The sequence below is a fragment of the Haliotis rufescens genome, unplaced genomic scaffold (assembly GCF_023055435.1).
Source record: "Haliotis rufescens isolate VD_foot unplaced genomic scaffold, xgHalRufe1.0.p SCAF_16, whole genome shotgun sequence".
In the NCBI taxonomy this organism is placed as follows: domain Eukaryota; kingdom Metazoa; phylum Mollusca; class Gastropoda; order Lepetellida; family Haliotidae; genus Haliotis; species Haliotis rufescens.
This window is the reverse complement of record NW_025963846.1, coordinates 31,108,463-31,134,350: the sequence shown is the minus strand read 5'-3', so window position 1 is coordinate 31,134,350 and position 25,888 is coordinate 31,108,463. Positions and strand designations below refer to the sequence as shown.

Genomic DNA, 25,888 nt, shown 5'->3' with positions numbered 1-25,888 from the left:
CTCAATCTAAACAATGCTCTCCCTCTAGAAGCAAGACTCAACCAACAAAATAAACTAGAAAACTTCAAGGCCTTAGGCGTATTCTTAACCAAAACGGAACTAATAAAACGCATCTAAAAACACAATAATCTACCAAATCAAAATCACATAAACAAACAAGCATCCACTATACCCAGCTCCCCTAGTTCTCCTCCCCATCCCCATCGGCATCTATTCAAAATCTCAAAATTCCCAAATTCTATAAAAGCAACCCCTAAAGCCCCCCCCCCCCCCCCCCCCCCCCCCCCTTGGGTTGCACACACCACTTTCGCCGCTTTCGGAAACACATTAAATGGCCGGGTTTTGCATCGGAAAGCGCACGTTAAACGTTAAGTAAGCGCACGTTTAACATTAGGTAAGTAAGTAAGTGCGGGTCTCTCTCTCACCTTAAGGAGAATGCGACTGTAAAAGTCCCTCGCTAGATAGACAAGTAGTGAATGTTTGAGATAAGTTTATTATTTATTATATATAGTTTAAGCTCAATAGATAATTCATAGTCTTTTTATTGTTCAAATTAATAATAAAACATATTTTAACTTGTTCTTCTAAACATACTTCCAAACAATTCCAAACCATTCCAAACTATTCCAAGTCATTCCAAACATTTCCTGTGTTGGAAATATGTTTGGAAATGTTGCCAATCCAATTTTGGATTTTCTGTAAAGATCGATCCTTCCAAGCTATGATAACGAGGACGTCATTTGTCGAAGGGGGGAAGTGTGTGGCAGTGTCATTTCTATAATTTATCTGTATATATATATGGTATTGGTTTTAGACAGTGTAATTGGTGTATTTTATTAGATCATGTACGGTACAAGTTTCCAGCCTGATTGCTCCAAGCTAAACTTGGGCTGGTAAGTTCTTTTGTTTATTGTGAGGGCCGAGGGTATTCTTTTGTCTTGCTTTGAGAGGGCAAGCTTCTATGCTAACACAAGCACAAAGTCAGTCTACTATATACAGCTTTCTCTGGACAGTCACGACATGAGACTCATATTTTGACACGTATTGTGACAAGGACTTTCACAGGTTCATCTTCACTGTACATCTCCAAAGATGGATCTGAGTGAGAAGTGATTTGGCCTACTATCACCTGAGTGCCATACATTCGGGTAAATATTGGTATGGAAAATAAACTTGTGGCTTCATGGTCACAACTCACCCCCAGCAGGCGTTGGTCTTAACTGTGATATTTGCACCACCCTAACCTGCTACAGTAACACAGGTACTGTTTGTGACCTTAGACGATACCTTAAAAGATTAAGGATTAAGTAAACGAGTTACGTTTGATGTTTCATGTGAAAATGTTCCTCAAAGTCTCTACTTTATGACACGTGAAACAGATCAGTAGCAGGTATAACCGCCACGTGCCCAGATGACGCATTCCACCCTACGTCTCATGCCTCCAGTCAGACTCCTGATACAATGTTGTTTCCAATTGGCGTAAGTCTTGTATAGGAGGATATGGTGCCTGTATGCCCCGCCCCAGAATATCCCAAACGCGTTCAAGGGTGTTCAAATCTGGGCTCATTGTTGGCCAGTGTAGAGTCGTTATTGCATTGGCCCTCATGCAATCCACGACTGCATGCGAACGATGAGGCCTGGCATTGTCATCCTTATACTGAGGTCGAGTGGCAAGAGGGTGGTTGACATAATGAGGAACGACGACTTGCCTCAAAACGTCCCAGGTGTACAGAGCCCCTGCAAAGTTGCCCCTTATGGTGACCAAATCCAACCTGCAATCATGAGAGATACACCCCCATACCATTACCCCGCCGTATGCAACAGTCGGTTTAATGTTCCTGGGGGTGTAGTCCGTGTTCTGCTACCTTCTTCCATCAGTGATGTAAAGCAGAAAGCGACTTTCTTCTGACCAATGGATCCGTCTCCAAGTTCTCAGTTTACAGTTCTGTCGCACAATAAACCATGCTAAACAAGGAGCTTTGTTTTGATATCTCAACAAGGGACGCTTTATGACTCGTCTGGCCCTCGGTCCTGCTGCTCTCAGCCAGTTCCTGGCGGTTCTGGTGCTGAAACGACGATTTCGCAACCACAGCTATTTCAGACGAGTACTTTTTGAAAAGGGTTGTCTTCGCGATGTGTCGTCACAGGAGGTCTTCTGGATCTTGGACAGTCCTGTACATCACTGGTCTGAGCATGTTTCTCGACTATACGGCTTACGACAGTGTGATGATACCCCAAATCCGACCAATGGCGTTATGCATGACGATTATTGCCATCTTGTGGCGTTTGATAAAAGCCTTCGTGTCATGGTCACACAATGTCATTGAAAAACTGTTTAAAACCGAGGTTAAGAAAGCAATTTTAACGTTTGGAAGATTATGTGTATATGAATGTATGTCTGTATATGTATGTTTTTGTATGCGTGTGTATAAATGTGTATATATAAGTATAATCAATGTCTGTACAAATACATTATGGAAAGGGTCACCTAAGTTGGGTAACTTTTGCTCAATCCCGTTGACCATATACGTCAATAAAAAACGTTTAAAACAAAACAAGTATTTAAAGAAGAGAGATTTTGTTGATTTTTTTATTTAAGATTTAGATGTGTGGCTAGGTATCCATAATATACGTGTAGATTTATTGGTTTGTTTAAATTCTGCTTTAAGATGTATAATATTGTTGTTGATAAGGTCAGAACGGGATTTTGAATGCTTGTTTTAAATTTGGTTTTGTGAGCCTGAGAAGTCTGAAATGATTAAAAAGTTGTTGTTTTTTGTTTGAGAGTTTCGATTGCGTGTATGGATTTGAGTATGACTAGTTATTCTGCAGTGTTATTGTTAGTGTAGTTATTATAATAGTTATTGGTAGTTATGGAGGAGACCTAGTCTTTATGGATACCTAGCCCTGAGTTATTGTTTTTATCTTGTGATGCATCTGAGTATATGTGTGTATGAGATGGTCAGGTAGAGTGTATATGGTTTAGTATTAACTGTGTTCTTTTCTGTGGGAGATATGTTGGGTTGTGAGAGAAGAATACTGTGAAGTGAGGTGTCTATTTCTGGGGCTGGTTGGATATGTATGTAGTGTTGGGGTGGGAGTGTGGGGGTGATATTGGTGAGATTATGTGTTTCTAATAATTTGTATAGTTGGGTGAGGTAAGGGGCTTTTTCTTGGTGTGTTTGGAATTTATGTAATGTACATTTATAGATGTTTTCATATTCATGTGTGAGTCTTTTGTATATTGGGTTGTGATGGGCCCCAGCCCAATAATTTAAGATTTAAGTTTGGTGTCTTCTGTGGGTAATGGAGAGTGTGTCATGAGTGTGTCATGAGTGAGAGTGAGTTATGTGAAGTACTAGTCCTGATACCAGTAGCTATTTTTAGGGCCTTATATTGGATGGATTTTAGTTTATTATGGTTTTAAGTGGGGATGCCACTTAAAACCGGAGCGGCATTATCAATGTTTGATTGTATTTGTGTTTTAAATATGCTAAGAAGAGTTTGTTTGTCTGAACCCCAGAATAATTTTGCCTCTTTTTAAAATGTAATTTCTTCATATTTAAGTCGGTAAATTTTGTCATATGTTTGAATGTTATCAAGTGCAGACTGGATTTTAGTTTTAGTTAAATTTAATGATGATGATGATGATGATGATGATGATGACGAGGACTACCTCCATTTTCAGTCTAAATCAAAGTCGTTGCCATGGAAACTCGAAAAATATATATTTTTTTAAATCCCAAACTATCAAAAGGCATCAGTTCACCACTAGACCTATCAATGTGCAAAATATGGTGAAGAAAAATGGTACGGTTTTCAAGATCTGCTCCGAAAACGAGGACTACTGCCATTTTCAGTCTAAATCAAAGTTGTTGCCATGGAAACTCGAAAAATAACTTTTTTTAAAATCCCAAACTATCAAAAGGCACCAGTTCACCACTAGATCTATCTATGTGCCAAGTTTGGTGAAGAAACATGGTACGGTTTCAATATCTGCTCCGGAAACGAAATGTGACGGACGGAAGGACGGCCGGACGGGCGGACGGCACCCGTTCCTATATCCCCCTTCCACTGGCCTAAATAGAGAGCTGCTACCAGATATTTAACAGAAAATGCATGCATTCTGCAAAATGTATATAGGAAATTAACGTTTTATGTAATAGACATTATCGAAACATCATAAACGCAAACAATACACTTCATTTTGTCAAAACATCAGTTGTGTAAGAGGCAGGGGTTTTACTGTGTACATAGTGGTCAAAGAACACTGATCTTGTCTTCCAACGACCCATGTTCATAACTGTATCTGGTTCAAACCCCATGTCTATAGCCTTAGTCGCCCCCGTCGGCCGAAAAGATTTAGCTGCATGACATCCACTTAAACCTGCTAATCTGATTGCTTCGTTTAGGATCGAATCGACTGTAGCAGCAGTTATTGCCTTGTAAGGTCGTTGCAGTGTTAGAAATACTGGCATATCCTGTTTGGGCCTAACACTATTTGTCCGTTCTATGTACACTTTAAGAGCTTCAACTGGGTTAACTTTTCTCTCTGATCCTGGTGGGAGATGTACCTCGAATCCTGACCTGTCAGTGTCAATCTTTATACCATGCAACCATATGGTTGCGCTATCATCATCATGGAAAAGTACATCATCAGTTGAAAATACCACTGCTTTTTTCACATTGTCATTGGGATCAAACACAACGCATTTAGGGGCTATGTCCGAGGGTCTCAACATTAATGTTAAAGACAACAATACAATAACCTTTAACCTTAACAATTTAAGCTGTAGATGCAGATTGTTTGGCCATTGACGAAATAAATTGATAAACAGTTCCACAGGCATGATCTTTGACCGTTTACGGGGTTGTAGAGTATTAGATTTAATGAATGCCTTGATCATCATATTAACTTCGTAATTGTCCAAAACTGACTCCTCGTTGGCACTTTTGAACAAGTGAGTGAGACCAGCGACTGTTGTCTTTATTTGAGATAATGGTCTAGATGAACTATCAGCTAATGAACACAAAGATTCAACGATAGTTATTTCATCACATCTCAGAAATGACCGTTCATTTTCATGACAAAATTGTTGTAGTTTCTGAATAGCTCCGTTGTACACTTTCAGAGTGCTTGGTGCCAGACAAAGTGGTAGTTGACTTATGGCCCTGTCTGACCGACCTTTTTGTTCTAGATTCCGTCTCCACACTCTCCAGGCGTATGTATAGGCGCCATTTGTGATTTCTCAAAGGTTCCACCTTGCTCGTTGAACTTAGAATTGTCCAGGAGGTCTTTGGAATTCGAATTAGGGGACAGGTCAATATCTTTCTCAGTTTGTGAAACCACGGTCTGTTTCTCCACGCAGGTGCTATGATAGTCGCAATTGCTTTTTCCTGGATGACCTTGTCTGTGACCTCTGGTAATAGACGGAAGGGCGGATTCACAAAGTTTTTGTGAAGCCTGCTTGAGTATGAAGGTCGTACTTGTGAGCCACCATCCATAATGATATTATGATATTTGTCAGGGGCAGGCTTGGACCTCCCAGTTGATTTATGTAGCATACTGCAGATATGTTGTCAGACAGAATCTTCACAACTTTTCCTTTTAAACTTGGACCAAAGGTGTGCAACGCCATGAGAATGGCTAACATCTCTCTGTTGTTTGAGTGAAGTCTGCTTATCTGTGGAAGCCAAAATCCTGCTGCCTGTTTCCTGTTGCATACCGCGCCGTAACCTGTCGAACTTGCGTCTGTAACTATTTGCACTTCAGGTTTTCGAATAATTATGCTTCGTCCATTCCAGTTATCAAGAGCAGTAAACCACCACAACATATCCTCCTTAGCTGGCGAATCTAGTGTCAATTTATCGTCCCAACTATTTCTTCTACTAAGAAGTCTGTATGTATTTCTGAGCATTAGTTTCACTTAGGCAACAGCCCGGTACATTGATACACACTGACCAGATATGCGTGCCAACACTCTGGCCTCAATCCTAGGTAAAGCAAGACAACGCCTTATGTCTTTTTTCAGTTTCCTCAACTGAGCGAATTCTCCGTCTGTGCACACTATGTAGCCAAATAAGACTTGTTGTTGCTTGGCTCTAAGTCAGACTTATCCCAATTGATAAAAAACCCAAGCTTTGAAAGAGTGTTCACTAATTGTTCGTTTTGTGATACGTTATGTGCAGGAGTACGCATACGTAGAATGTCGTCTACATATCACACAACTCTCAGTCCAAGAGATCACAGATACGTAACAACTGGTTTGAGTATTTTACAAAAATAGTACGGAGCTATTGATAAGCCAAATGGGAGAACCTTCCATCGATAAAATGTATTTTGCCACTGAAACCCAAGATAATCTCTGTCATCTTGGTGTATGGGTATATGATAAAATCCGTTTTTAATGTCAAGTGTAACTAAACTATCACCTGCTTTAGCACACTGTCTAACCGTTCTAATGTCCTCACATTGGTATCCCTGTTTTACACATGCACTGTTCAGCTCCCGTAAATCATGTATCAATCGTAATTTCCCCCCCTTTTTAGGTACAGTTCCAATAGGCGATACACATTTTGGTTTTCGACTGCATATTTCAATTGCACAACAATGCCCGAATTTCACTTGTCACAAATTGACATCGTTTTTACTGAATTTGTGGTTAGACAGATGAAAAGTTTGTGGTTCTTTAGTAAATGGTATTTTTACGCCATCATAAACCCATTTACAAACATTATCTGGAGCACCTATCTCACGCCAGGCATCTTTGTGTCGTTGAATATTACCTGCCTTGAAATGTAAGGTCGTTTTTGGAAAACACATTTAAAACATCAAATGTAAAATACCCAATCGAAATGTTTTAAAGCAGAAACGTACAAATATTTCTAAATGAACATAAACTAAGACACTTGCATAAAATAAAAATAAATGAAAAATAAACATAAAAAATAGAGAAAGAAACAAGCGTATAGTTGACAAAGTCATCTATATCCCCAGCCCATTTTAACACGTTATGGTCCCAAACCAGGTAACTGACCCAACATTTCTCTTAGCCCATGTCAAAATAACTGCAAATGAAATTCGAAAATACACATTTCTAAAACCCCTTAATATCAAATGGCGCTAGTTCAGTATGCGCTTTATATATAGACATGCAATGTTTGGCAAGGAAATATTTAACAGTTTATTTGTTATAATAATTAAGTAAACCAATCCTATATTAAAACTTAAATCCAACTTGTTGTCATGGAAACATAAACAATAAAAATTTATAAAAGTGCTATATATCAAAAGGCACCAGTTCAGTATGTGCCTGGTAGACATGCAAAGTTTTGTAAGAAAGTATTTAACGGTTTTTGAGTTACACTCTGGAAACGAACACCACCCCTGTAGAACCTAAGTCCAACTTATTGCCATGGAAACGTAAAAAATAAAAAATTCTAAAATTCCTAAAAAGCAAGAGGCACCAGTCCAGTATGTGTCTGGTAAACATGCACAGTTTTTGTTGGAAAGTATTGAATGGGTTTTGAGTTATGCACCGGAAACAAACTCTACCCTATAGAACCTAAGTCCAACTTGTTGCAATGGAAACGTAAAAAATAACAATTTATAATATTCCTAAATAGCAAAAGGCACCAGTTCAGTATGTGCCTAGTAGACATGCAAAGTTTTGTAAGAAAGTATTTAATGTTTTTTTAGTTACGCTCCGGAAACGAACACCACCCTTATAGAACCTAAGTCCAACTTATTGCCATGGAAACGTAAAAAATAAAAAATTATGAAACTCCTAAATAGCAAAAGGCACCAGTTCAGTATGTGTCTGTTAAACATGCAAAGTTGTGTAAGGAATTATTTAACGGTTTTTGAGTTACGCTCCGGAAACGAACACCACCCTTATAGATCCTAAGTCAAACTTGTTGCCATGGAAACGTAAAAAATAAAAAATTATAAAACTCCTAAATAGCAAAAGGCACCAGTTCAGTATGTGCCTGGTAGACATGCAAAGTTTTGTAAGAAAGTATTTAACGGTTTTTGAGTTACACTCTGGAAATGAACACCACCCCTGTAGAACCTAAGTCCAACTTATTGCCATGGAAACGTAAAAACATTTTTTTTTTCTAAAATTCCTAAATAGCAAGAGGCACCAGTCCAGTATGTGTCTGGTAATCATGCACAGTTTTTGTTGGAAAGTATTGAATGGGTTTTGAGTTATGCACCGGAAAAAAACTCTACCCTATAGAACCTAAGTCCAACTTGTTGCAATGGAAACGTAAAAAATAACAATTTATAATATTCCTAAATAGCAAAAGGCACCAGTTCAGTATGTGCCTAGTAGACATGCAAAGTTTTGTAAGAAAGTATTTAATGTTTTTTTAGTTACGCTCCGGAAACGAACACCACCCTTATAGAACCTAAGTCTAAATTGTTGCCATGGAAACGTAAAAAATTAAAATTATAAAACTCCTAAATAGCAAAAGGCACCAGTTCAGTATGTGTCTGTTAACCATGCAAAGTTGTGTAAGGAATTATTTAACGGTTTTTGAGTTACGCTCCGGAAACGAACACCACCCTTATAGATCCTAAGTCCAACTTATTGCCATGGAAACGTAAAAAATATAAATTTATGAAACTCCTAAATAGCAAAAGGCACCAGTTCAGTATGTGTCTGTTAAACATGCAAAGTTGTGTAAGGAATTATTTAACGGTTTTTGAGTTACGCTCCGGAAACGAACACCACCCTTATAGATCCTAAGTCAAACATCTTGCCGTGGAAACGTAAAATATAAAAAATTATAAAACTCCTAAATAGCAAAAGGCACCAGTTCAGTATGTGCCTGGTAGACATGCAAAGTTTTGTAAGAAAGTATTTAACGGTTTTTTAGTTACACTCTGGAAATGAACACCACCCCTGTAGAACCTAAGTCCAACTTATTGCCATGGAAACGTAAAAACATTATTTTTTTCTAAAATTCCTAAATAGCAAGAGGCACCAGTCCAGTATGTGTCTGGTAAACATGCACAGTTTTTGTTGGAAAGTATTGAATGGGTTTTGAGTTATGCACCGGAAACAAACTCTACCCTATAGAACCTAAGTCCAACTTGTTGCAATGGAAACGTAAAAAATAACAATTTATATAACTCCTAAATAGCAAAAGGCACCAGTTCGGTATCTGTCTGTTAAACATGCAAAGTTGTGTAAGGAATTATTTAATGGTTTTTGAGTTACACTCCGGAAACGAACACCACCCTTATAGATCCTAAGTCCAACTTGTTGCCATGGAAACGTAAATTTTAATTTTTTTTTCTAAAATTCCTAAAAAAAAGAGGCACCAGTCAAGTATGTGTCTGGTAAACATGCACATTTTTTGCTGGAAAGTATTGAATGGGTTTTGAGTTATGCACCGGAAACAAACTCTACCCTATAGAACCTAAGTCAAACTTGTTGCCGTGGAAACGTAAAAAATTAAAAATTATAAAATTCCTAAATAGCAAAAGGCACCAGTTCAGCATGAGTCTCATAGACATGCAAGTTTCGTAGATAAATATTTAACGGTTTCTGAGTTATGCTCCGGAAACGATTTCGGGACGAACACACGCACACACACACGCACACACACACACACACACACACACACACACGCACACACACACACACACACTCGCACACTCGCGCACGCGCGCACACACACACACACACACACACACACACACACACACACACACACACACACACGGACGGAACCCATTTCTATATCCCCCGCCAACTTCGTTGGGGCGGGGGATAATTAAACCAAATCAGTCTAAGGGAGTTAATCCAACCTCTAACAAATGGAAATCTAGTATATACAAAACAAGGGAGACTACTTTTGTCACCTTAAACGTTCCCTTGGCAATGTTCAAACGTTTAACAATTTTATGCAATATTATAAACAAAAATATTTAATGTCTGACTCCAGTAAAATCAAAGTTTCTTCCTTGACCGGAACTTGTTGCAATGTCTTTCGATATTTAAGGTCCCCCTTCATTATCACGAGTGGTAGGGGTGTTTCGACCCGTGAACACGTCTTGTGAAGAATGTGCTTGTCGAAGTCACCGCGTCCAAATCCACGTGATCTGAATCCTCGGCCTCTTGGTCCGAGCGGATATCGTCCACGGTAGGATCCCCGATTTTGCTGTACTGATACTGAAGCTACGGCTGCAGCGTTTCTCAGGTCGTTTATTGCGTCTGGAGTAAAACCAGAGGTATTTCTTCTAAATGTTCTGAACAATCGTGCGGTTTCAGGGTTAACAGCACCACTAACTAAAAGAGCAGCATATTCATCTTGTAGATAACGAATATTAGCTAACAGTACAACATAAAGTTCCTGAATAATCTCACTGTCATTTGACTCAATGCTTTGTAATATTTTCAAACCTGTTTCAATATACCGCGCACACTTTGCTATAATAGAATAGGTTGTTTGGTCCTGGCGTTTTATTCCTCCGCGAGAATCCTTCAGTTTGTGATCGGCAGCTAGCTTGACACGCTGATAACTGTCATTGATTACTTGAAATTCAGACTGCACATCAACTGCATTCGTCGCATGTTGTCCCGGTGGCGACTTCAGGCTTGCTAAAACCGGGACTCGGTGAACTCGACGCACCGTAGGGAGCATGTCCGCCATATTTGGGATTCAATTCCAGAAACTTTTGTATCAACGCGTTGGTATGCTGTTGACTCCGCAATAAACATTCGGGAGTATCTTTTATATCTTTCCTGATATCATCTTGATAGCTTTTCTCGGGACAGTGTTCATCAAAAGAAATACTAAACTATTAAAACCTACTATATTTTTGTTCCAACTGCGTAGGTCGACTCGCTGGCGATGTTGCACCAATAGGAAGTGACGTCAGCAGAAAAAACACTACTGTCTAAAGTCTGCCCATTGTTTGTGAAGCCTTTCTGGCCTTTATAGAAATATGATGTTTGAGCCTGTTGTTTATAATTGATTCCAAACTTTTTACACAGATGAGAGGTTAAAGAGATGTGAGGGTATGAATCTGGCTCATTTGTTTTTTTTTCTCGTTTCAGGACTGGTACAACTTTTGCATGTTTCCATAATTGTGGTGTGATGCCTGATATCCAAATATAGTTATACAGTTGAAAAAGTAAGTGTTTAGGGCTGTTTGTAGTTCATGTCTGTTTAGTATTTTGTTGATAGGTAGGTGGGAGTGGTCTTTTTTTAAATGTATGCTTGGTGCTGTTTTGGATTTGTGTGTGTGTAGGGGGGGTAGTTTGCGGAGCTGCTGGTTTTAGAAAAATGGGCATCAATAAGTCCTTAAAGTTTAGGTAAACCATTTTTTTAAAGTACATTTAATGGGTTTGAATTTGTTCCACAGATTTCTAGAATTATTTTTGCCAATTTTTAAGGTATTACAGAAAGTTTGCCAATTGCGTTTTCTTGCTGCCTTAATAAGTTGTTTCGTTTTGTTTCTAAGATTTATAATTAATGGTAATTTTATATGGTCTCTCTTTGATTTATTGAGAGCCTTTTTTTTATTTTATTTTTTTTTTCAATTTCAGGGCTCCAGCAAAGGACTGGGTTATCAGTGTGGTTTGTGTTATTAGTGGGGATGCATTTGATAGCTATTTCATATAATTTGTTAGTAAGGTTTGTATTGAATGTATCTGTGTTTATGTCATGTGTTTGGTTTGTGGTAGTTGCCAATTTGCTTTTATAATGTTAAATTCTAATTGCTGAGGGTGTCTGAAGGGGGAGGGGGGCGGTCAGTTTGGGTTGGTTGGGGGATAATGAAGTACATGTCATGACATTTTAATGGGGCAGTGGTACTTTTTTATATTGCCTGTACTTACTGATATGTCTACTGCTTTCTTATTTTGAAGATTGTTTAGTGGGTATCGGGTGGGTTGGTTGTCTTTTAGTGAAATTAGGTGGCTGCTGTCTATCCAGTCTACCAGAAGTCTTCAAGATTTATCAGTATATTTTTTGTGCCCCACAATGGATGGTGTGCAATGTCGGTTGTGACTGTTGTTTGTGTGACTAGTGATGAGTGGATGATTGCTGGTTTGCATAGGTCTGCTTGTTCAATGTTTTTAGTTAAGTTTTAGGATGTGTTTTTGTTTTATTGGGCATGTGTTCTGATTGGAAGCGTGGCCTTCGGCTTGACAGTTGACAGTAGGGGGTCCAAGTGCACTCATGAATTGCAAGATTTTCTGAGCCGCACTTAGTTGGTTGGTTTGTTGTTTAACGCTGTAATCAGCAATATTCCAGCTACATGTATATGACGTCGGTCTGTAAATAATCGAGTCTGGGCCAGGCAATCAAGTGATAAATATCATGAGCATTGATCCATGCAATTGGGATCATGCATCAAACAAGTCAGCGAGCCTGACCAGCCGATCCCGTTAGTCGCCTCTTACGACAAGTATAGTCGCCTTTTACAGCAGGCATGGGTTGCTGAAGATCCATTCTACCCTGGATCTTCACGGGTCGAGCCGCACTTGGGGCATAAGGGGAGATTTTTACATTTTATAGATTTGTGGCCGAATGATAAAGAGTGGTGGCATTAACAGGGATATTTTTTGATGGGATGTATTTTAAATTTAAGGGTGATATGGGTTGGTTGGGTTGTAGATGTAAATGTGATGAATACTTTTGGGGTGACTATTTTACCTGGTGATGATTGTTTTCTGTTTATGGCTTTGAAGTTTTAGATTTGTGGTTGTGTGTGGATTCTGTTTGTTAGTTGTATATATTCTTGTATGTCTTGTGTAGTGTCCTTGTTCTCTTAGTATATAACACCTTGTATTTCAGATTGCCACCTGGGGATTTGCCAATTAATATTGAGGCCATTAATGATGGGAGATCCTGAGGCTGCTATCAGTGACGTTTGGTCCGGAAATGTAATTTTGAGACCCTGTCCACAAGTATTGGCATATTTAAAATTTAGATTTGATTTTTTAAGACAAAGTGCAAATTTGTTCACTGAAAAGGTTTCGTTGAGTGGGGTGGTAGAAAAAGTAAAAGATTAATGCTGACAGAACGGGGGAGGTCATAATTACCCCTGGTGAAAAAGCTGGATCCACGGTAAAAATAAGTGAAGTTGGTGGATAAAGGTTGGTTGAGAAAGCCGTGAAGAGAAAGTGAAGTCCGTGAGCGTTGATGTAAATAATGGCGGCTTGGTCACTAGGGACGCTGTGCTGCAAACGGGGGGCCAGGCAGTGGAAGGTACTTTAGGGAAGTTTAGTTGTTGAAGTCTTGGACTATGTTGATGATTAAATGATGCTGATTGAGAGTTTATATGGTGCTAACAGGCTTCCCAGGGGAGCGTCCGAAGAACATGATGATAAGATTTAGAATGAAATACCAGCCTCAAAACGCTTACTATAAATCTCTTCTTTTCAAGATTCGGATCGGGATCGAAAGCCTCAGCGCGGAGTGTCTAGTACGACGTCCGCTCGCAACATCGCCCCCATATGGGACTCCTTTAACCAGCCTCTCACCTAATGCCAAGGCCACTACACGTACCAAATTCATGGTAATTCTCAAACATTATGTCTGGGAAATATTCAACTGATAAACATCATACCCCGAAGAGTGAATTCTCTCCGCAAAGAAACCTTTCATTTAGAATAACACTGGGTGCTCGTGCCTCCGGTACATGTGGTCTTTTTAGAGCGCAGTGCACAACAGAAATAAATCCTTGTTTTTTAAACAGCGATCACCCCTGCCTTTTAAAAAAATAATACACGTCCCAAATAAAATCACGGGATAGTGTTCTTAACATACTTATTAATATAATATTTTTATGTTACAGACTAGGCCTCTCAAGAGCTCTTCACTGCCTCTAAGTATTCTATTCCAATCGAACCTCTTTACTATTTCCTTTTCTTAAATTTACCTATCCTTGGCTTTTTGGGACTGACTTTTATTATTCATTATTTACTTAACCCTCATGGTTCCTGGACGTCTGTAAACCTGCATACCGCATTGTGATGACGTCGCGGTTTCAAATACATATACATTGAATCAAAAGTGTTACAACGTTCTTATTTCTTGAAATAAGTGTAACCAAATTGTATAAACATGCAACTCGACTTGATTGTCTTTCCATCAGAAAATAAAGTCGCCAAATACAAAAGATCTATGCACTGCCAAGCCATCGATAAAATTGCTGGTATTATACGTTTCCTACTTTTTTTATATTAATGGTACTAAGGAAGCACCCGGAAATGGCAAGCAAAGTCAAGTAAGCGCCCTTGTTTGAAATCTTAATGTCCAATAATTCATGTCATAGGCACGTTCATAACCTAACAGTGATACATATGACATTTATGTTGAAGTACACATTCACTGAGTTATATTTACCGATACAAAATCGCAATGACGTCAAAACATGATTGACGGAAGTGGTCGTCATAAGTTCATACGACTGTTTCAAAGATTATGTTACAATACGAATGACCGTTTGGAATGTATATCTTGAATAAATTCCGGTAATATCGATGTAGGTTTCAGTGACCGTGCGGTTTTATTAGTGATAAAAACAATTTCGGGGTCATTGACATCGTACATTTTCAGCAAAGTGGTTACCGCGCAAAATGTGAAATATCGCTTAACACCCTAACAATACTCAAATTGACATCGCTTAATATCGGACAACATTATAATTTCTTAATAGTTGACAAGATTATACTAACGTAATGCCACCCAAGAGTATGTAGTTTCAATCAAAATCGTTGAAACGTTTTCATGGACAGCAAATCTATTCAACAAACCTACTTTCGATCACTTGCAATTCGGGCGCCATATGTCATTGCTTCGTTGTGCAATCACACAGACTGATCATTGATAGTAAGGGTGTCATGATGTGTTGATGGTTTAAATCTAACTTATCAAAATATTGAAACGAGATGTAATTGGACAATTTAAATACTTGAATTTGAAAGCTCAAGAAGAGCAGAGTTGGCTATATATTTAATACAAGGAAACGATAACTTGCACAGTGCAGGTGAAAGAAGGCAATTGCAATGTTATTGTTTTACTGCACAGTTATAAATATTATCTAGATTAAGTGAAAGAGACAATTACGAAAATATGAATTACCTCGATTATAGTAGTATTCAATGTATATAAAGTTCATGTGCTCAAAACTCTGAACAAATTTGTTTCACTATGACCACTAGAAAACATACATCCTCGTCTCAGCTAGAATTTCGCACTTGGCTGTCATATACTCTTAGACCATTGCTCAAAATATACTTGTATTGCCAGTCCATGACAAACAACTTCTTCTGTCAAATTGTGTTATAAATACGACTTTAGAAATGTATTTACACCTAGGTAATGTGTACATGTATATTTAAGGACATGCATGATAGTTTATTTCCAGTAGTTTCCCATTCCATCCCATTCTACTAAAGGAAAGGTTTGAAATAGATAATCATTGTAGGTAATACATGGCCGGTCGTTCCGTGAAGATTCCGGGGTAGAATGGGTCTTCAGCAACCAATGTTTGCCGTAAAAGGTGACTATGCTTGTCGTAAGACGCGACTAACGGGATCGGGTGGTCAGGCTCGCTGACTTGGTTGATGCATGTCATCGATTCCCATTGCGTGGATCGATGTCCATGATATCAAGCACTGGATTGTCTGGTCCAGACTCGATTATTTACAGACCGCCGTCATATAGCTGAAATATTGCTGAATGTTGCGTTAAACAACAAACCAAAATGACCGGTCCCTTCTAAATGCAATGTACATAGGTTTTCGATGACGGTTTAGGTTGTGCTTTACAGTTTACATGAACAAAAACGACATACCAAGCTATAAACTGCAAACAAGCGGATATATAAAGCAGGGAAATATATATGGAGGTAACACCACCACCTGAAGTCAAAGACTGATGACGATACAAGGTAGGTTGAGGTCCAATAATACGTCTATCCATGAGGCAGACAGAGAATATGAAGGAGTAGGGGCCAAGGGGGGGAACTCGTAGATGCCGAGGCACTAGCTGTAATATGTTTCAACTGTCTCTTCGTTCCAGTACTGTCTGTTTCTACAAGGTAGTGAAGCTCAAGCACTAGCGTCAGGTATGGTAATACATAATCTGTTTGTGCCTAAAAATGTTTGCGCAAAAGTTTAAGAAAAACGATAAGAATTCGAACTTTCAGGACAGAAGGCATCAGGCATTTTAAGCATTGGCATGGATTTTTTTATGAACACATACCCTTTCCTTGCGCCTGGTTTCTATAAATAGAAAATGAATGTATTTTTGTAAATTAATCATGTCTATATATGATAAAACACATGTCAAACATTTCCTCCGATTCATAAATCTAAAACTATGTATTCTCCTCAAAGTTTAGCAACAAGAATATTATTTTTAAAATAATGTTTAATTTAACACAAATGCCAAGTTATTGAATTAGGTAATAGTAAAATACAACATATGCCCCCAATAACCCACAATAAGTGACTGTAAAATTCATTGAACAATAACAGAGTTATAAACGTGGAAACACATACATCCTTGTAAACCTCGTGCAAAATATGTTTTCCGCACGTTTTGGGAAAATCCATTTTAATGATTTCACAACATCCAAGATTCAGTCGCTGGCACGACTACAGGCTTGGCATTGAACAGCAACCCATGCTTGCCGTAAGAGGCGACTAACGGGATCGGGTGGCCAGGCTCCCTTACTTGGTTGAAGCATGTCATCTATCCCAGTTGCATGGATCGATGTTCATGATATCAATCACTGGACTGTCTGGTCCAGACTTGATGATTTACAGACCGCCGTCATAAAGCTGGAATATTGCTGAGTGTGGTGTAAAACAACAAACCAACCTATTCTACCCCGTATCTTCACGGGTCTAGATCTAAAGAAGAAATGCAGAGTGCGATATAGGATAAACCATTTTTCTATCATTTCCAGTTCAGGTGGGTAAATCAGAGGAAGGGAATTGGTGAATTGGTCGATGTTGAATGATATGCAACAACTGATTTGTGAGACATTTTGGCGATAAATACATTTTATTATATAATGTTTAAGATGGTACCATGGTACACTGTTCCTGAACAGTACATGCAGAGGAAACCGAAAAAGGCGTATCTGATATTGTATTTGGAAAATATCTGCAGTATCTATGCCAGACTTGTCTATTGAGACTGATAAAATTTTCAATCGAGTTGAAGTGTTTGAATACTTAACATGTACATTAAACTAAACTACTACTGATTTTCTTTTGATAGCCAACAACAGCTGAAATAGCAAACTAAAAGATGCTAATTAATTTATCGATGGCAAACCTGCCTGGTCGGGCGAGCCACACTCACAGCTCACTGATTACTTAGATGTTTTTGCAAATTGTTGGGTGGGATTTCGACAGTGAAACAAGAAAAATATGAGAAGGGTTTGTAATGTGAAATTCTTTGCCTTTTTTGCGTTTTGAGTTCCCGAGACAGTGAATTGTCACCAGAGCAGGTGATTTTTCACCAGGGCTAGTGAATGTTGCAGCTGCACTAGCCCTTAGGACTACATTTCTGTCGGAAATGCTTGTAAAATACTTTTCTCACTTCATTTCATAACTACGAATCATAGTGCTATATTGCATATATCAAAATAATACCAATGTACGTAACCTAGCCTTTCCTAGCCCACACTGCCAAATGATGATAAACTTAGAACATATGTGTTTGTTGCCATGCATGTATGATACGACCAATAGCCTGAAGTAATTACCGAATACCTGTCCCGAGGTGATGATCTCCCAATAGACTTGTTGGTATGAAAGCCACAGAGACAGGGTACTTTGGTAATAAACCCTATCTAAACTAACAGATGGTTTCTCTCTCAATTGTAATGAACTTTTATACATTTCCTTCTACACACTCAATGTCGTCTACAGTTGTTGTGCAATGCAAGCTGCATCATCGTGGCAATGAGTAATCATCAAGTAGAGCACACTAAGTGAACTTGTATACATCTACACCAGTCAACCAATGTGATTAATACACGTCGAGGTCAGGCTGATCAACAACGAGTACCAGCCTTGTTTGGATGATAAATCGAAGTAACACTTCCATATATGGCACATCCTTCATGGAAATGGAATGGCAGATAGTGGACTAAGTTTCTTGGAATTTGTAACACGAATCAGATCTGGTGCCGCCTAAAAGCTTCATTAGGCCTAGCTTTGATGAAATATATTATTTGAATACACCGTCGAGGCTCACACGCTCGCGAAAACTTACTTGACACATAACAGCCAAACTGCAACAAATATGACTTTTAACTCGTCTAAGTATGATATTAGTGAATTATGTATCTATTCCCTGTCAACTAAAGTTCGTTTAATGGTGTCAATACCTATAATCTAACCGTGGTTGCTGTAAAAGACAGTGACCAGTTGTGCGATCTACAACATGTCGCCGAATCGAAACAATATTGAATGTGATTATGAATAAATTTAATAAGATATGCTACAAACCTTAGTCCAGATATGAAACGAACTTGTTTTTAAAGTGTGATACACGGACTAAATTTCCGACTTCAGTTTGGATTTCTTGGATTTGTATATCCCGTGTTGCCTGCTCGCAGTGATAAGCTGGTAATGTTTTTTGGCGATGGGGAAAAGACACGTCCGAAGTCATGAAGTGCACCATCTGTTCAAAGTACCCAAACATAAAGCTTGCAATTGAGAGAGAGGTTTTATTGATGGATGTTCAAATTTCAGATTTGTGTAATAGAAACGTCCCAATACTGAGATGTAGAGTACATAAATAAGATAAATAGGTCAGTTTACTCTTTTATTACCCAAAATCCACGGCGAACAGGTGTACCACTGAGTCTCAGTTCTTTAGGTGTAACATTTTACTGAATTTATTAGCTTGATTTGGGGTAGGTACGTTTTAACATAGGGCAAGTATGAATGTTCGTCATACTTGCCGTTGGTCAAGTAACATTTTTCATTAATGTCCAACCCTTGTGATACTTGGGTCACATGTGCATATATCTATAGTCAGACTTCCTTAATCAAACTGAATTTGCTGTTTTCGTTCGAATTATTCTCCTGTAAAATTGTGGAAAGGACTCCTTGTTACTGGAATATTTCAAACTACAGGTAGGTAGATCGGTAGCTAACGGTACTTGCTTTTTCAATAGCAACAGTCTGAAAAATATATATCCTTATTTAAGGTGCAAAAAGCAATTTTCTAACATTTCCGACAGTACTTTAGCATCTTTTTTGACAGACAGGTTTATTTCGTATATGTGGCCATAAGGCAAATAGTACAATGCCATTTTGTTATAGGAAAATTCGTCGTGGAGCACAAGCTGTATAGATGTACACTTTTGAGTTTTATTAATGTAAGTGTCAAAATTGTTAAGTTATTATTTTCAAAGTTCAGAATCATATTTACTTTGTTTGTTATCAAAGTATTAAAATATAAATCATATTTCGTTTTTGGCAAGTATTAATTCATATTTCATTTCTTCTCCATTCAAATTTATGTTTACTCATCATAATATGCCAAGGGGCAAACTGCTTAGTATCGTGTATTATCTTCCATGTGGCCCTAAAAGCATGCAGCATGCATGTGAGAATGAAAGAAATGAGAAAAGGTTTTAAGGATAAAAGAGTCTTAAAACAATGGTGAGTTTGCCAAATTTTGTCATATATATTATTTTATAATTATCTACATGTGTATAAATGTTTTAGAGCAGTTATTTAGTCATAAAGTGTTTTTCATCGTTTGTTTACATTTTGCATAGTATTTCATGTCACTGAAAGGTAGTCAATTTTATAAGGTTAATTCATTTATAATGTCATTATGATTATTTGCATTAATGCATCATTTGATCAAAATAGTAATTATTGTTTATTTATTTGTATTTCAGTCAATCTGAAAATAATGAGATTCTAGTTAAGAAAAGAAAGACATTTATCTAAATGGAAACGAAAAGAATGTAAAGAAAAGAAAGAATGCAAAACAGGAAAGAATAAAGAAATCATCATTTGAGAAAGAAAGACTTCAAGTTATTACAGCATTGACATTGTTTAGACAAAGGTATGGAAGGAAAAGAAAAGGATAATGTTTTGAAACAAAGACTAAGGAAGATGACAGAAAAGGGTTTGCAGTATGCTAAGCAAACTAATTATAAGAAAATTAAGAGTTTATATAAACAATTGTTGGATGATTTTGATGAACTTTATGCCCAATCTCATGTTGAAACTTTCACTTCTGAAGAGATAGAGGAGATTAGATGTAGTCATGGAAGCTGGTTGAAATTCTACGAAACACTGTTAGATCTCCGCAAAGACTTTGCATCACTGTTGGATGAAATTGAACTTAGTCCTTTTATTGAAGAATGTGAATCACAAGAATCTTTTCTGCTGACATGTAAATCAAAGTTAGAAGCATTCTTTCTCAAACACATCCGTGAACCAAGTGAAACAGAGAAAAAGAATGTTAAAGATTCACTGAATGACAAAAGTGAAGATGAACAGAAACCAGAAGTTGAACAAACTGATAAGAAAGATATAAGTAGACAAGGTTCAGTCAGCCTGAAAAGTGCTTGTATATTTAAAGAAGAATCAGCCTCCTCTAAAGGAAGTCATTCATCACTAACAAGTCGTGTTTCATCAGCCCATCTGAAAGAAAAACAAAAGCAAGTTGAATTAGAGACAAAGATGAAAGCATTGAAAGAGAAACAGAAAATAGACTTAGCAAAGATGAAATTGAAAATGAAGGAAGAAGAGTTAGAACTGAAAACAGAAATGGAGATTTCTCAAGCAAAGTCTAAAGTGCTTCAAGATTATTTCTCTGACAGAGGTAGTGTGAAATCAGAACGTTCACTACAACCGCACGATCCATATGTCCCTGTTCCTGTGAATGAAGATGTAAATGAACATTTCAACACTGAACGTAAACGGTACTTACCTGATAACATAAACTTACCTCTTCAAGAAGACTTCAATCAACACTTGTCTCCACAAGATACTGCAGCAAGCGGTGAGAATCTTATTCAGTGTGTTGTGCAACAGCTCCGACAGCCGCCTCCTGAAATCATGAAGTTCTCTGGGGATCCTATTGAATATCAAAGATTCAAGCGTCAGTTCAAGGTGAAGATTGTTGTCAACTCAGAAACAGAAGATGAGAAGATGTCATATCTAGAACAGTTCACATTAGGTGAAGCGCTGAAAATTGTCAAGGGATATAGTTACCTGGAGGCCAGTCAAGGGTATCAAAAGGCATGGCAGGAACTTGATGAACGATACGGCAATGAAGACGCTATTGCATCTGCTCTCGTCAAGAAAGCATTGGGATGGCCTAATGTAAAAGTAGACAACCCTAAATCCATGGATGAATATGCCATCTTCCTACAAGAATGCGAGAATGCAGTAAGCTCCATCACAGCAGTAAAGATCCTGGAGTATCCTGACAACATCAGAAGGCTCGTTATGAAACTACCTTTCCATTGCCATGAGAAGTGGAGGCATATTGTCGTATCTATCAGGGATTCAGGAGGAACTGTAGCATTCCATAACCTAGTCAAGTTTGTGAAGAGAGAAGCAAGAAAAGCAACAGATCCAATGTATGGAAAAGATGCTCTGAGGAATGATGACAGAACAAAGACACAGCCAAAGAGGAACGCAGGAATTGCTTCACAATCATCATTCAAGCCTTCCTTCAGCACAGACATGGTAGAGAATACAACTCAGAACACCCAGTCAAGCAAAGCTGAAGGTCAGCAGATCTTGTGTATATACTGTAACAGCAATTCTCATAAGTTGCAGATTTGTGATCAGATTGTTAAGAAGACTTTGAAGGATAGACTGGCATTTCTTCAGAAAAGGGGATTGTGTTTTCGATGTTTGTGTTATGGTCACTTGAGCAAGTCCTGTGAGAAGACAGTAACCTACTTCAGATGTAACAGAAATCATCAGGGCATCCTGCATGTTGTGTATGAAACTGAAAGAAAGCTGGTTGGTGCATGTACCGAACAAGATGGAACATGTGAAGCTATGGAGGCCGGGGCCATGGAATGTACTCTTGCTATTATTCCGGTGAAAGTGTCATACAGTAATGGAGTCAAGGTTGAGTCAACATATGCCTTCCTTGATCCAAGCAGTACTGTCTCATTTTGTTCCGAATCGCTTTTGAAGAAACTTGGATGCAGTGGGAAAAGTATGGATATTACCATTGATACAATGGGGAAGCCCTACACCACTTCAGTGCAAGCAGTGAATGGCTTACAAGTGCACGACCTTGACCTCAGGAACACGATCGCACTACCTACCGTTTACTCCAAGGAACACATACCAGTTTTGAAGAAACACATACCTGTTTCATCTGACGTTCAAAAATGGCCTCACCTTAATGATATATATATCTGCCTGAGATTGATGCAAGTGTAGATATCCTCATCGGGGGAAATGTACCAGACTCCAATGCACCACTAGAGATTCGTACCGGTCCTAATGGAAGTCCTCATGCAACAAGAACCAAGCTTGGATGGATACTTTGGAATGTCCTCAGACTTGCAAAAGAAAACAGATTTCCATCAATGAGAACAGACATAACAATAAAAGCAATGGAAGATCTACAGAACATTAATACTATGATGAAAAACAGCATGAACTATGACTTTCCAGAGAAAGCAGCAGAAGAAAGAAAAGAAATGTCACAAGAGGACAAAAAATTTATGAAGATTGTGACAAACTCTATTCATAAAGAAGATGGACACTATGTTGTCAATCTGCCCTTTCGAGACAAGGATGTCATCATGCCTGACAACAGTGAACAAGCCTTACAGCGTTTGAGAGGACTCAAGAAATTTACAATGAACCCTCAAATACATAAAGACTATAAGAAGTTCATGGAAGACATCCTTAGCAAAGAATATGCTGAAATTGTTCCTCAAGATGAACTGAAAGGTAAACCAGGCAAAGTATGGTTTATCCCACACCACGGGGTGTACCATCCACGCAAGCAAGGGAAAATAGGAATTGTCTTTGACTGTTCAGCAACATTCCAAGGTGTTTCCCTAAATAGTAGTTTGCTTCAAGGACCCAATCTATGCAACAGCCTCCTCGGTGTATCTAATGAGATATAGACAGGGGAACATTGCCTTCATGGGTGATATCGAATCCATGTACTATCGAGTCAGAGTGCCAAAAGAAGACAATGACTTCCTTCGCTTCTACTGGTGTCCGGACGGAGATTGTAGAAAAGAACCTAAAGTGTATCGGATGTTAATCCATATTTTTGGAGCTGTATCTTCTGCTTCATGTGCATCCTTTGCCTTACAACAAACAGCAAGAGACAGTCAGGATAAGTTTGTCCCAGAAATTATAGAAAAGTTGACTGACAACGTCTATGTAGATGATTGTCTGGCATCCGAATTGAATGAAGAAAAGGCAGTATCAACTGTAAAAGAACTTACCAGTTTGTGCAGTGAAGGCAGCTTCAGGCTTACCAAGTGGATCTCCAACAGCTCTACAGTAATGAAATCAATCCCACCTCAAGAAAGAGCAAAGGATGTTAAAGACTTGAACTTGGACTGTGAAGACCTTCCATCTGAAAGAGCTTTAGGAGTCTACTGGTTTGTGCAATCAGACACCCTTGGATTCAAGATAAAGAGCGAGTTGAAACCAGACACTAAACGTGGCATCCTGTCTGTGGTTAGCAGTGTGTATGACCCTCTTGGACTCAAGACTCCTTTCATACTCATTTCAAAACAGCTGCTCCAAAACCAGCATAAAGAACAGAAAGATTGGGATGAAGATGTTGATTCAAAGACACAGAAGATATGGCATCAATGGCTGAAAGATCTTACCTTGTTAGAAGATATCCACATTCCAAGATGCTACAAGCCTATGGAGTTTGGACTTGTAACATCATGTCAACTTCACCTTTTTGCAGACGCGAGCAATGTAGGATATGGAGTCGTCGGTTACATCAGATTTGTAAATGAAGATGAGGAGATCCATTGTGCTCTGGTAATGTCTAAATCAAGGGTTGCTCCCTTAAAGAAAATAACCATACCACGCATGGAACTCACTGCTGCTACTCTAGCTGTACGCATGTCATCCCTTATTCTTCAAGAACTTCAGGTCAAAGTAGACACAACTTTCTTCTGGACGGACAGCATGTCAGTGTTGAGATGTATCTTTAACACCAATGCCAGGTTCAAAACCTTTGTAGCAAACCGGATTGCTGTGATAAGAGACTGTTCTGATATTGATCAATGGAGGTATGTGTCATCTAAAGAGAACCCAGCAGACTATGCTTCGAAATTCAAGAGGCATCAAGCTTGATAATGAGCACCATATTCAGCATTGGACGGGAGGACCAAGATTCCTATGGCAGCACCACAAGTACTGGCCGAAGCAATACAGCAACCAAGAACCTCAAGAAGATGATCTTGAACTTAAGGAATGTGTTCATGCAACCATCATGGAGAAGGATAGCTTCCTAGACATTCTAATTAACCACTTCTCAAGTTGGACAAAGTTAAGAAGAGCAGTAGCATGGATCATGTTAACTATCAGATGTTTGCGCAGGAGAGTCAACAAGTCTCAATCCACCAAGAAAGTGAACTACACCTTGAATGTTCAAGTCCTTGAAGATGCAGAAAAGCTCCTAGTCCAACACTGTCAGACACAACATTTCTCGAAAGAACAACGATGTCTCAAGCAATCTTCTGCAACAGTTGATAAATCAAGCCCTCTCTACAAGTTGGATCCATTTCTTCAAGATGACGTCATTCATGTTGGAGGACGCCTCAAGAATGCAGAGATCTCCTTCAGCGAAAAGCACCCAATCATTCTTCCCAAGAAATCTCGTGTAACACGCTTGATCATTGAAGAGACTCATAAGATTGTTGGACATCTAGGAAAGAACTCCATCTTGTCACATCTCAGACAATGGTACTGGGTGATTAGAGCAGGCTCACTGGTGAAGACAATAGTTTCAAAGTGTGTCACATGTCGTAAATATCACTCCTCTCCAGGACAACAAAAGATGTCTGATCTCCCAGATGAACGGATAACTCCTGACCTACCACCTTTCACTAGTGTAGGTATGGACTTCTTTGGTCCTTTCAAAGTGATACGTGGACGTACCTCAGTAAAAAGATATGGAGTTGTATTCACTTGCATGAATCTTCGTGCTATCCATCTGGAAGTGGCTGCCACCCTAGACACAGACTCCTGTATCCATGCCATCAGAAGATTTGTCGCACGACGTGGACCACCCAAGTTCATCAAATCTGACAATGGTACTAACCTTGTCGGATGTCAGCGAGAGTTATGTGAAGCATTAAAGAACTTAAAAGAATCAAAGATTCACTCTGCCTTCGTTGACAAAGGGATTGAATGGAGCTTCAATCCACCTGCAGCCTCCCATTATGGTGGATTCTGGGAGCGGATGATTAGGACTGTACGGAAAGTGCTTCATTGTTTACTACAAGAGCAGAACATTAAGCTGGATGATGAGGAGTTGAACACTTTGTTTTGCGAAGTGGAATCTATCATCAATGGACGTCCTATCACTGATCTGTCATATGATGTGCATGATTTATCTGTGCTCACTCCTAACCATCTGTTATACCTACGTTCTGGTGAAAAGATGCCTCCCGGAACATTCAAGAAAGAGGACATCTATAGCCGTCGACGATGGAAGCAAGTACAATACCTTGCAGACATCTTCTGGAAAAGATGGAAGAAAGAATATCTACCTCTCCTGCAGCAAAAACAAAAATGGAATCAGATCAAAAGAAACCTTCAGATTGGAGACATTGTGCTAATTATGGACAATACACCACGTAATGCGTGGGCTCTTGCAAGAGTAACAGAACTCTATCACGACAGGAAAA

At 38.8% G+C, this 25,888-nt stretch overlaps 1 protein-coding gene across 1 annotated transcript in view; it reads right to left on the bottom strand.

Annotated features, from left to right (window-relative positions):
• Positions 1-25,888, bottom strand: part of LOC124121033 — a 121,013-nt gene that overhangs the window by 76,657 nt on the left and 18,468 nt on the right. Inside the window, exon 3 of the mRNA XM_048397117.1 lies at positions 16,234-16,253. Coding sequence (XP_048253074.1) covers positions 16,234-16,253 — 20 coding nt within the window. The remainder of the gene's footprint in view (positions 1-16,233; positions 16,254-25,888) is intronic.